The 13,492-nt window shown below is 39.3% G+C and overlaps 1 protein-coding gene across 1 annotated transcript; it reads right to left on the bottom strand.

Annotated features, from left to right (window-relative positions):
- Positions 1-4,821: 4,821 nt before the first annotated feature.
- On the bottom strand, positions 4,822-10,537 carry Spink1 (serine peptidase inhibitor Kazal type 1). The gene is made up of 4 exons (XM_040741991.1): positions 10,419-10,537; positions 8,656-8,687; positions 7,740-7,846; positions 4,822-4,946 (listed from the first exon to the last, which is right to left on the bottom strand). Exons 1-4 carry the CDS (start codon positions 10,468-10,470, stop codon positions 4,901-4,903), a joined length of 237 nt encoding a protein of 78 aa, XP_040597925.1. The 5' UTR covers positions 10,471-10,537; the 3' UTR covers positions 4,822-4,900.
- Positions 10,538-13,492: the final 2,955 nt, after the last annotated feature.

The raw sequence follows: 13,492 nt of genomic DNA, 5'->3' as shown, positions 1-13,492 counted from the left end.
TTCCTCATCAGCCTGAGTTTGCAGAACAAATCTATTGAAAAACCTCAGTTAACCTCCCCCTACCCCTGCCTGGTGACTTATTTCCTCCAAGGAGGCTAAACCTCTTAATCCTTTCAAATAGTGTCATCACTCTCTGGTGACCAAATATTCAGATCTATGAGACTTTGGGAGCCATTCTCATTCAGGCTATCACTTCTGTTGTCCCCAAGTAAGAATGAAATTATTGTATTAAGTCCATTGTATCTAGCTCTCTTTAGAAGAGCCCTGTTTTGCTTCTGGGAGTTGGCTATAGGCAGGACAAAAAGACAGGGAACATTATGAGCATGGGCAAAGTCTGAATGAAGCCTCTAATTAACTGAAGGATTTCAGTACAGGGAAAATATTTCTTTTATGTTGAAATACTGATAAATCAGGGTGAAGGCCAGATCATGCATGACCTCAGGAATAGCCTCATTCCTGCCCAGCATATTTTCTGGGAATCTCTAAAAGTAGACTATTAGCTTTGTTTATAGTAAGGATAACCTTGTTTCTGGGTGTATATCTGGAATTTCTCTGTAGTCTCACTTTAGTTCTTAAGCCACTCTTTGAAGACAACAACTTTAAAAGTCACTAATGTCCCCTATGTGATGGTTGTACAAACAATGGATTGTGCCCCTCCTACCCCCTTTGAGAAGTATACATTCATGTGCTTATGTGCTTCTTATCTTTTTCCTAGTGCTTCCTTTTAACCCTTATGATTAAATATACATTAAAATATCTTTTAGCATACTGTCTTGTACTGGATCTTCTAGAAATTCTTTCTGCAGTAAAGCAAAGAATCTGACTTTACTTGCAGGAGATATGATTAAATATACATTAAAATATCTTTTAGCATACTGTCTTGTACTGGATCTTCTAGAAATTCTTTCTGCAGTAAAGCAAAGAATCTGACTTTACTTGCAGGAGAGTCTTCAAAAGACCAATAAATGGGTAAATTGAATGAATAGACAGTTTTCTAAAATGGAAGTACAAATGGCCAACAACAAACTTATGTTTAATACTCTTAGTCATCAGAGAAATGCGAGATCAGACTACTTTGAGATACGACCCAGTCAGAGAGCTATCTATCATGAGCATGTGTGATAACAAAAGTTAGAGATGATGTGGTGAGAAAGGAACCCTTATTCACTATTGTTGGTGTGTAAATTAATGTAGCAATTATGGAAATCATTTTAGACATTTCTCAAAACTCAAAATTAGAAATACAGCATGACCCAGCTATTTCACTCCTGGGCATATACCCAAAGAACCGCATGTCCTACCATAGAGATATTTGTACCCCACATTTATTTTTTGCTTTATTTGCTATATAAAATAATTTGAATTAGCCTACTTGTCCATCAACAGATGAGTTAATAATAAAAATGTGAGCAGGGCAGTGGTGGCACATGCCTTGATTCCCAGCACTCGGGAGGCAGAGGCAGGCTGATCTCTCTGTGAGTTCAAGACTGGGCTGGACCGACAGCCTCGAAAACAATACAGAGAAACCCTGTCTCATAATAACAACAATAAAAATAAAAATAAAAATGTGACATATATATTACATACATTATAAAATTTGTGGGAAAACCATAGGGAAACCCACTATTCAAAAACTTCATATATTTTCTAAATTCAATTACCATATATTAAGAATCATGTTTCTGTCTGTTAGATACTAAATTAAAAAGTTGGCAGTTAGTAGGATCCAAGAGACCTTCCAAATAATGCAGATTTTTGCCATTTATCTTGGTTGCCCATCATAACTTTGTGGTAAGAGTCTATGGAAGAAAATACAAAATATTTTAGTCACACAGAAATCAGGCTAGAACTGACCTAGAAGCTTCTTTCAAGCTAGCTATCTTTTAGAGGCCAGAAAGTGTTATACAGATGCTGGGGGAGAAAAGGTAACATCTTCCTCAGTTATGAGTACTAGGAATTAGAAAATTTACTGTTCTGGTAAGATATGATAAGGAACAATAGTAGCACACATGCTGCTGGGGTATTCAACCACTTTACACAAAATCTGAAACCTGTTCTACAGGAGGAAGCTTAATCATGTTTGGTACTGTAAACTTTGCCAAAGTGCACACTTGAGGAACTATAGGCCCCAGGGATAACCCTACTAGTATCAAACTGATTTCCAAAACCATACACGTATACCCATAATTAGTGCAGTTCTCAGTCCTTCTCAAAGAAGCATGTTTGTGCAGTTGATATAAATACTTAACACCTGATGAAGGCATGGAGAACAAGTTGTGTGGAATGCTCTGCTATAAATGGGGCATGAATATTGCACCTCCTTCCCCCAGGCTCAGAAAACATGGACGGGTAGGTGGATAGTTTTATTTTTATTTATTCTTGGAGAATTTAGTACAGTATATTTTTATTACATTCTTCCCTATGCCCAACTCCCCCCAGATCCTCCCCTACCCATGCCCACACAACTTCATGGTTTTTTTTTCTTTCTCTTAAAAATAACAACTACAACAAAAAAAAATAAAAAAAGAGCCACTATAATACATGGAGTTCTATATGTGTGATCAAGTGCTCTTGATAATGGGACCTCCCCTAGAATGAGGTTGATACACTCAGTATTCCAGAAGGGGGTGGAAATATCTTAAGAGCCAGAGGTCAGGAAAGATTAGAGGAAACTTGTTTTCTGGACATGACAGGGTTATTGCCCTCAGGAAATCACAGCATCCATGATTGCCTACACAATATCAAGCCAGACAACATTCCAGCATAAATATGGGAGGCTGCAGAGGTACCCGCCCCTAAATGATGAGCTATTGACAGCTGACAGCTCCCAGGGGAGGGAGAGTCAATTTTCTTTAAAGGTGTGGTCTTTGATAGGTTAACAGTACCAGTGGGTGGTGCCACATTCCTAGGTATATGAGCAGCACTAATTGGACTTTAAGTTATTAAAACAAAAAGACACTAAGTTGGAAGGGGATACTTAGTGAAGGGGAACTCAGAAGGAGTTGGTAGGGAGGAACTAGGGATGTGTGACTATGATCAAAATACACTGTATACACAATGTTCTCAGAGAATTAATAATTATGCTATATTTTAAAAACACTTATATCAAACACCTCTATTATATTTACTTTTATGACCTAATAAGTTTAAACAACTGGTTGACCTTCCTGTCACACTCATTAGCTTCTTAGAGAGGGTTGGGCCCGCATGAGACCCTTCCTCATTCCTAATGGGATGTTGATGGATGCAACTTTGTACAGATCTTGTGTAGGTAACTACAGATAGCGTTTCACACAACTCTTCTTTCTCTGGCTCTCACATTATTTCTGCCTTCTTCTTCCTCAATGTTCCCTAAACTCTGGAGGGGATGATATAGATGTATTGTTTAGACCTGAGCTGGTCAATATTTCTTAACCCTTGAATTGTTTGAAAAGACACTCCCAGTTCTAAGGAGTTTCTTTCCAGCCAATTTTCCTTATTTGAATTGCTCTTCATAGGTTGAAGTTTTATATTCATATCAAAGTTCACAGTCTCTCTTTTTTAGATATGTTTTTGAAGTGTAACCACCAGACATGGACATAGAATCCATGAGCCTTATGACGGGCCCAGGAAACAGAGCCATCAAAGATATATGATTTGAGAATAGTTTATAATTATATATATATGCATATATATATTTTTTTTAAAACACAAATCAATTTTTTTCCTTGTGGACTTACAGACTGGTCTATCTAGACATGGCAACTTAGAACATTCAATGTTTAAAATAATTTTACCATCACAGACTTCTTTAATGTTTGGTGCCCTTCAAATGTCCTCTAGCATCACAGATAGGATGCTGGAAGCCATCTTGCATCCATAATTTAGCAAAGTATTTAGTGAGAGTTGTCAGGCAGAATAGCGTCAGGCTTTTTCAGCTGAGTCAGTTGCCGAACCATAGCACCCTCTAGTGGTCAGAATTCAATTTCCAGGCTGGAACATTGGCACAACACCAAAAGTGAGTAACTAGACAACTCCCCTTCCACATTGTAAAGAACTTCACCATGGTGATTTCCAGCTCAATGGCTAACAGATTCCCCAGTGTGCTATAGATCTCGAAGCCGCCCCACCTCTGTCAGCTCTCCACTGCCTCTGTCAGCTCTCCACTGCCTCTCCGTCTTCGACTAGTTTTGTGTAAACTCAGAATCTCAAGCTGCTTCTCTTTTATTTTTGTTAAGTAGGTGTATACCCTTGGGAATACTCCGTTGTTTCTATTTTATTTATTATTATTGAATATGGACACGGAAGATCTTTAAATAAAGGGTTATTATTTAGATCTCCCACTGGAGAAAGTCAAGGCATAGCCCACATGAGGTGGCGGTGGTTCAAGGCATGAGCACTGACTTTAAGGCAAGACCGGGGCTTAAAGTCTGAAGGAGAACCCCTGCAGCTTACTTGCTGTGGTGTTCAGTCGAGAGGCTTTCATTTTTATACGTTTACTCACAGGATAAGAAAAACCCTGCAGCGTTAACGATGGCTCACAAAGTTCCTTGTGTAGAAGTTTTGTGAGCTACACAAAGGCTCACACTCAGTTCCTTGGGTAGGTGACCCCCTTTCCCCCTACCAGATCACTTCCTGGACATGGCATTGGATATCTTAATCATCCTGACGAGAACTCAACTCATTGCTCATGTTCGTGCTCAACTGTGCGTTGTCATTACCGGCAACGGATGATTTTACAGGCACAATGAACTCACTGGTGAAATTTAGTCTAGCCTGGTCTTTCCTGGGTTCCCTGCCCTCACCCACGCCTTTGAGCAGAAAGCTTTGGGAAGAACAAGGTGTATGCAGAGGCGTTTATTCAACAGAAAGGCTCTCCAAGCATCGTGGTAGTCTTAACGAGAGTTCAAAATCTTGACTTTCAGCAAGGCCCATAGTTTTTAATGAGGACAGGAACCTGGCGTTTCCTGTATGAGAATTGAAGAAAATAAATAATGTTCAACTTGCATTTATTGGCCCAAATGAGTGACTATGGGAAAATGGCAATGAAACAATATAATTGCACCTTAAAAAAAAAGAATAAATCTACTCGATTTTCTCTTTCTCCAATTCATTTATTCATTCACTTATTCATTGAACATTTGTTGCTTTCTATTATACTCACAAGGGGTACAACAGAATAGAAACATTATCTATCATTACTGTTTACAGACCGCATGGGTTGTTACTGGGAACCCTTGAAATTAATCGCAAGTTCACCCCTGCCACTTTTACTGCAGATGCTGAAAACCTAGACACCATATGGAAATCTTAACTGGTGCCCAGGCTACAATGGGACCTGCTAAGTATTTAACATTTCATCTTGGAAGATGGGGGCTTGAATCTGTCAGTCCAGCTCGGGTTTCATAGTAGCATTCTTCCTCTTTGGAGAAAATCTCTGCGCTTCCCATGTTACCATTACCAAGCCAGTTTCTCTCACAAAACCCAATTGTCCCTCAACCCTTAATCCTTAGTTACCACAAGACTGCTTCTGGAGTTATCTTTCTAGTCAATGTTTCCTTTAACAGACTGGCACACAAGAAATGTTCTATTTCCCTGTTATTGCATCTGTTTTCACGCGTGCATTTTCTGGACCCATTGCTTCTTCACTTTAACATTAACTTACATAGTGGCAATTTCAAAGTCACTTACATATCCACACTTGTGCTGTTCACTTGGGTTCACTCTGCCCATTAGCCACGTTGGGTTATTTATACTTAAAAGTTTAACAATATTAAAGCTTCAGTTTCTTAGTACACTATCTGAGCTTAAGAGCCAATGAGTAGCACATCTGACCAGTGGTTATGTATTGGCTAGCACAGACAGAAAATGCTTCTAGCACCATAGAATGTTATGGCAGTCATTGCTTTCCTATAGAAAAAAATCGTTAACAGCTTCCCTGAGAAAGTACGGAAGACATATAATGTACTGACTTAGCATACCAGGCAGGCACCTGCTACACATGGGACTTATCATAGAGAAGGTACTTCTGGTGCTTTCTGAGCATCTCAAACCCCAGTAGTTAGGATCAGAGCCTGGCCTTAGTAATAGTTACCACACAGGTAACTTTTGTGCTACTTTGAATTATTACATTTTTAATTAAAATATAATTACATCACTTTTCTTTTCCCCTTTCTTTCTTTAAGCCCTCCCAAATTCCTTCATTACCCATTTGCTTTCAAACTGATAGCCTCTTTTTCTTTGATTATTATTGAGTGTGTGTGTGTGTGTGTGTGTGTGTGTGTGTGTGTGTATACAAATAGATACAACCTGGGGAGTCCATTTATTTGTGTGACTTTTAATGGGTAATCAAAACAAAGGCACCATAGAAACCCTTTAACACCTCTTCCATTTGAGGAAGACAAACTTGTCTGTAGACTTAAGTGTTATTTCAGAACACAGTGAGACATTGTACTTTCAGGCAGCTGAATGTGCCTCTTATATTCACACGTATTTGAAAGAACACAAAGAGCAGATTGCAACCAGTAAATGAAAAGGCCAAAGGAGAGCGTGGTCAGCATTTTGCTCATATTTTCCAAATGCTTTGCTCTAAATAGAGGCCTTTAGAGTTTAGAGCTTACATTTGGAGATTTCACAAGTCTCAAGGGTGTTATGGGACTTTCCTCCTCCCCATGGAAGGAAATAATGATGCTTGACCTTAGTGTCAACAACATAGGTCATGAGAAAATTAACAAATGGTTTCAAATGGATTCTTTCCAAAAACCCTGAGCCAGGGCCTCCACCTGTAGCCCAGGCAGACAGATGAAAGGACAGACTGGCTTAGAACTCAGGTTTCACGTGCCTTGGCTGTAGGGCGGGGATAGCAGGCATGTGCTGTCACGCCTGGCACCGTTTACACACTGGAAACACACTCACTGTCAAGCTGAATGCCTAGTGTGTAGGGTTAGAAATGTCTACAGTCCTGGATAAACTCTGAGAAGTTTCTGAAATCATTTAGAGTCATCCCAGGAGAGTTTACATTATAGAGAAGAGATTGTTGCAGAGGAATAACGCCAATTTATTGCCACTTGAGCCTCAGCTTAAGTCTTTAACATGGAGTCAGTTCTAGAAAATCCAAGTGTTTCCCGTCACTTCTGGGATCCCTATTGTTTGGTTGAAACTCAGAGCCTCATTTAAATGGCATTCTTTTAATTAAGCCTTTATTGATCTTTTCAGTTAGGAGATATTTATATCTTTGCTTTGATTGTGTAACACTTTATACTCTGTTTTCTGTCAATCATCGTGACTTGTAAGGAGCTCTTACACATGCCTATGAGGTGGACTTAGTTGCTGCTGTGTGCTTCTGTCAGAAGCTCATGGGAAACAAGGAGGGCCTATCATAATGACTGGCACATGGTAAATGCTCAGTCATAGTGTAAGAGAAAAACTGTGACACATCTGTTTGTCCCAGTGTCCTGAGTCTGATTCCTGTTTCCAACCTTAAACATGTCAGAACATTAGAAAATGCAATCTTGACTATTGTCAAGATTGTTTTGAAAAGTAAAGGTATTTTGTATATTTAGGATTTTTGAAAATCTAGATTATTAGTTGTATTGCTAAGAAAATTAGGGGTTTTATCATCTAAGCCATTTTAAGTCATGTTATCATTACATATTTATGAAAAGAAAGATTTATTTATTGATCAAGGCTTTAAGAGGGTAACATAAGTGAAATTCTAAGTAAGCTAAAATAAATACTTATAAATTAGACTTTATCCTCACCTGTTTTCAGAACACAGGGTGCATTCATTGGGGTAGGTAACTCCGTCCATCCCACACACAGGGTCATACATTCTGGGACATCCCCCAAGAGCATCATTGCAACTAGCCTAAATGTAAAATTAAGTACAGTCACTTTTCTATCATTTCTCAATGTTTGATCTTAATGAAATATTCATTTTTTAGTTTTTGTTTCAATCAGGATTATGACACTGGATGCTGCATAACAAACCAATAACAATAACCATAAAAGCAACATACCCTAGAATTAGAAAATCTGATTTAAACTCAGGTTATGGCCATTTCCTAGTTACATAACGTGATTAGTCTGCTAATTTTTTCCTTGGTCTCAGCCACTTCATCTGCAAATCGGGAAAACATCAGGTCATGATGCTTCAGTCATGATGCTGTGGGGAGGTCGGATAAGAGGAGGAAGATAACTTTCAAGCTCACATTTCCTGTTGTTCTGACTTCCTTAGGGTCATCGACCGACAGGATAGTTAGTCTTCCTTGATGATTATCATCAAACACCTTTAATAGGGCACTGTCCTATTTTTATGTATTATTCCATGGGAAAGTCTCACCCCTTAATTGTGACTGTCAATTACCCATTCATTGATCTCCCCATAACTCTCTTGTAAAGTTATCACTCCACTCTTGCTCAAGGGAAGAGTCACACGAAGTGATGATCGAATTAAAGTCATATATATAGTGATTTTTGGACCCTGAATTCCAGTTCCTGGGTGTTATGTCACCTCTCCATTTCAGGACATTGACCTCCAGCTCTCTTTTGCTGACACTCATCCATTCTTCATGGATCAATACTTGGGGGACCTTTCTTCGCTTCTCTAAGAGCTTGCACAAGAAATTCTAGAATTAAGAAATAATACATCAAAAGAAATTATAAAATTTTCTTTACCTTTCTCCCCACTAAATTAGCTGAAGTGTTACCTAGAAAACATAAATCAAACATGTCAACGAGGATTCCAAATAAATCGGCCAGATCCATCCTTGCTTAGCAAAAACTACAGTTTTCATAGAGTCTTCTTTGTTTCCTCTGTCCACCTCCCGCCCCTTGTATTTCCACGGACCCTCAAGGACATTGGATGGGTTCTCTCCACTCTCTTGCTAAGATCATGCAAAGAACTAAGTAAAATTTTGACTGTTACTAGGCATTTCAGTTTGACATTTCTGAAAATTTGATCCACTTCCTTGACAGTAGAAATTATATTCTGAGAGTTTGAAACATTTAGGCGCTAGTTATTAATATACCTTCTGGATATCCATCAGTGTTCTCTCTGCATCCAATAGAACTTTCATCTCAGTCAGTGAATCATAAATATCCATACTGTGAGTGTGGGTGGCAGTATGGGAAATAGCCATCAGGTCTTGGGATGTAATTAAGCTTCTTTTGTAAATAGTGTTTAAAATGGGGCCTTTCTGCCAACTCACCATCAGTTCTCAAAGAGCTTTTTCCCACAGGTGCATTATAGTGACTGACTAGAGTTTCAAACTGTCTTTTGTGTATTTACATAGTTCAGAAACGGCTCCATTCTTCAGAAAGCAAGTCTCGCTGACATCAAAGCACGTGATACACGATACATATATGTAACAACAATGAAATAAAATGGAATTTGAAAGAGAGCAAGGAGGTATATGGGAAGGTTTGTAAGGAGGAAAGGGAAGGGAGAAATTATGTAATTGTATTCTCAAAAATTATTTTTAAGAAAAGCCGATGGTAACTGTGAATCTAGATGAGTTTACCAGGGAAAGGAATCTAATATAATAGCCCCCAAAGGAGAAATGTTCCTGAAACTTAATTTTCAGTCAGTGATCTCCGAAGGAATGAAAAAGATCTCTAGGATTCATCAGAGAAGATGCGGCTGCTGGGGTCCCTTTGGATCCAGAATGTAAACATGTCTAAAAGTTGATGAGCAGGGGCTCATTACAGGCATCTAGTAGTATTCATTATTAGGCTTGAGGTGGAACAAAGGGCTCCTTTCTTCCATAAATATTTATCTAAAACAATAAGCAGTGGCCTTCCACATCTTAGCTTAGCACAGATGTGGCTCTAGTCGAAAACTCTGCCCTATCAGAGGTGGAGGTTAAAGTGTTCATTAATACCAGTTACAAAAGGCCAAACTCATCTATCTCAACCAGAACCATTTCCCAACATTCTCATGCTAAGTTTGAGGACGCCTGCATCTGTTCAATCATGATGTTTTCTTTCTAAACATCCTCTAGATCAAACATAAAACTTTTAATCACTCAAAAATATGACCGCTATGCGAACTAAATGGCAGGCATTGCTATGTAAGTTCATAAGAATTTCGATCTTGTAAGTTGCCCTTGTATCGTCTAGTGACCATTTGTAGGGTTAGAAGAGGATTGCAGATTGAAACCCTTTCTGCCCTACCACATCCCTAATGACGTAGCAGCCTTGTCTTTAGATCAAGTCATGACTATCTCTAGGGATGCTTTTCTCATGTATATGAGAAGTAACTTCTTTCTGGAATACACACTAGAAACTCTTCTTTTTGGTATTCTCTCCATTGATTTCATTTCCACCCACTGATACAAGGGAGCTAGCGCTAGACTATCTAAATTTCCAGGAGATACATTCAGTAAAGCGACAGACGGAAACTTTTTACTAACTTTTGGAGAATATGCAAACACACCTACCTGCTAAACTGAGCAGGACCATGGCACTAAGAAAGACAATCACCGCCTTCATGGCTGCAAAGGTCAGGAGAGCTCTGCACTGTCCTTCTCTGCAGAAACTGAGTGATCTTATAGACAGATGGCAGCAAGGCTCCACCCACTGTGCTGTATAATAGACATCCTTAGTTACTGATTGACTCTGTGAGGCCTCCAGACTGGGGAAAATGTCATCTGGGTAGGAAACAGGGCAGGAAAAGCTGGACCCACATTCTGACAGGAAAAGCTAGTTAGGTTTTGAGACATCCTCCCCCTTTTCCTGAGCCCTGGATTTCTTATTTGTAGGCAAATGCAAAGGCCCTCTGTAGTTCTGGGTGGATAAGCAACAGTGGAGAGCTCAAAGACATGTTCCATCCCTCCCTTTTCTTCTTCTCTTCCATCCATGCATTTTGATCCCCCCGTTTGTTTCTCTCTTTCATCACCGTGTACACACATCAAGGCTTGATAGGCTGATGGCAGGGCGGGGTAAAAGATAAAGAGGGCTCAGTTCCCCTTCTCCCTGCCTCCCCAGTTCCCTGTCCTGAGGCTGTGTATACTGACCAGAGCAGTGGCCTACCTCTAGAGAAATTGATGCACTTTCTGATAGCCAATTTATGCATTTGAAAATGAGCGTAACAGGAATAACTAACTCACAGGGTGGATCCTCCACTAACTGGTATTTACTGGGTGGTACTTTCTATTTTCTTTCATGCTTCTGCCTGTGTTGTGAGTAGAGATATTCATCATTTTGTTTCAGAATATCTTTTCCAGGGTGTTTTAATAGCAGTTTTGACAAATGAAGTGACGTCTCCCTTTGCCACAAAGGGTAAGTTTTTTTTTCCATCTAGAGTACTACAGAATATATATCAGAGCAGCACTACAGTGGAGTTACTGCTCTCTGAAAACAACTTGGACGTTTTTTTAAGTTTGGTGTCCTTTTCTCACAGCCGAGGACACTTTCTGTGTAGATGTCATATGGTCCTACTTACATCGTCTTTTAAGTCATTTGCCTGACCGTTGGAGCCTGGCTTATGTCAACGTCCCCAAATGGTGGCTGTGTAATGTTTTGGCTAGCCAGTAGCGTAAATTCCCAGACCTTCTCCACATCTTCAGAACTGTTAAACACTACCCATCTTTTGGGATATACCAAATGACATGGAACACCATGCTTCATGGAGCGCCCACACTTTTCAGTTGATGGAGACAGACAATACGCAAGAGTAACAGATTATAAAAATCAGATTATGACAAATGTATGGAGAGGAGTATTGAGATGCTAGCGGAAAATGACGACACCTAGCACAGCCGCTACACACCTCTAGGAAAGGAATGGATGACTAGGTGGCTTCCAAACGGAAGGAAGAGAGGAACGGAACTATGAGCAAAGCTATGAATATCCGTCCCAGGCAGAGAGAAAGTCCAGGGCTAGGCTCTGAGACAGAATCAGCTGATGTGTTCGACGTCGTTGAGCATGACAGTCCATTTTGAGGGAAACGAGAGATAAAAGTGGGGCACGATGTGAAGGATACAGTAGAGCCCGAGTCAGGAGCCTGCAGGGTACTGACTTCTGTGAATGGGAGAACTTGGGGAAGTAAAGTTTGATAGCTTTCTCAGGACATCCCATAGGTACCTCAAATGTAACATGCCCTGTGCTATTGTTTTCATCGCTTAGCACCGTTAGATTTTTTTCGTTATATTCCTCATTGTTTCTTTTTATTTCAAAGCCATTGCTCCAACCAAAACCTTACTATTCATTTTGACGATTCCATTACCAATTGCCAACATCTGAAATTTTTTCTCACCACTCTCTGTCTCTGTCTTTGTCTCTCTCTAGGTTCTATGTCCAAAACTTATGCAATACTTGCATTCATGTCTGCTATTGCATCTTAGATGACACCACCACATCCATGGTGGCTTGGCACCAGTTCCTCCATGTGTTTTCTCCATGCCTTGTTTCTTCAGAGATCTGTCCATGCAACAGTCTCTGCGGAAAGCAACTACAATCATACTTCTCTCCAGTTTTTCATTCATCAACATCTTTTGGATGAACTTATATTTCTTTCTGCTTCTCTTGCTTTATCTCTGGGTGGCATCCTTCTTACTCTCCCAGCCATGCTGGAAATTTCTTTGTTTTCCCTGGACAAGAAGTAAAGCACAAACACCTTCATTCAGACTTGAAGACCCATTAATAAGCATTTTCTTATCAAATGTTCCCTTTCATGTTTCTCTGACTCCTCCTTAACTTTATCCTTCATTTACATTCATTTCTCTGGTTATATATTTCATAGTATTCTTCATATCACTTAAAATGATTTTAGTTGTATGTGCTTGAGAGATGAATTTAATAATCTAAGAATACTTGATGCTCTTTCAAAGGGCATGGGTTAGATTCTCACAACCCATATTGCTCCTCATTATCATCTATAACTTCAGGAAATAGCAATTCTGACGCTTTCTTCTGATCTTGACTGCTTCAGTGCTGCATGTGGTGTACAGACATGCATGCCTGCAGAAAAAAACCTTGCATACATACCAATTTAAGAAATAATTTAAAAATGTATACCTCCCTATAAGACTGCTAGAAAAGATCTTTTAACTTTTAGGGAACACATATGGTCATTTTGATTTAGCACCTAGCAAAGTACCTGCAAAGCGTTGGGTATGAAATAAATACTTGCTGAAAATACACATTCAGTAACATATAAATATTCTGATTTTTCCAAAGATCAAAGTTTTATGTCTTGTTTATCCATATGTTTTCAATCTTTTCAATCGGGTATTCCATTCTTGGTTCATTTAGCAGTTTATTCATTCAAGTCTTGATATAATAAAAGTATTGTTTGCTTCTGTCTGTACACTTTCATTTGCATGCTTAGGACATGGATATGTTTTCTGCCACCATGAAGTACTTCTTGAATCAGCAAAACTCTTGCTTCTCATCTCATTTCACCAACTGTGTAGTGGCCATATTGCTGGCAAGAAAGTTTCAACAGCCACTGTTAAGGAAAGTTCATACTCCAGAAAAGGATTATTCTTTTGTTCCAACTCAGTAAAGGAAT

This window comes from Mesocricetus auratus, unplaced genomic scaffold (genome assembly GCF_017639785.1).
Source record: "Mesocricetus auratus isolate SY011 unplaced genomic scaffold, BCM_Maur_2.0 Super-Scaffold_6730, whole genome shotgun sequence".
In the NCBI taxonomy this organism is placed as follows: domain Eukaryota; kingdom Metazoa; phylum Chordata; class Mammalia; order Rodentia; family Cricetidae; genus Mesocricetus; species Mesocricetus auratus.
This window is presented reverse-complemented; position numbering and strand designations above follow the sequence as displayed.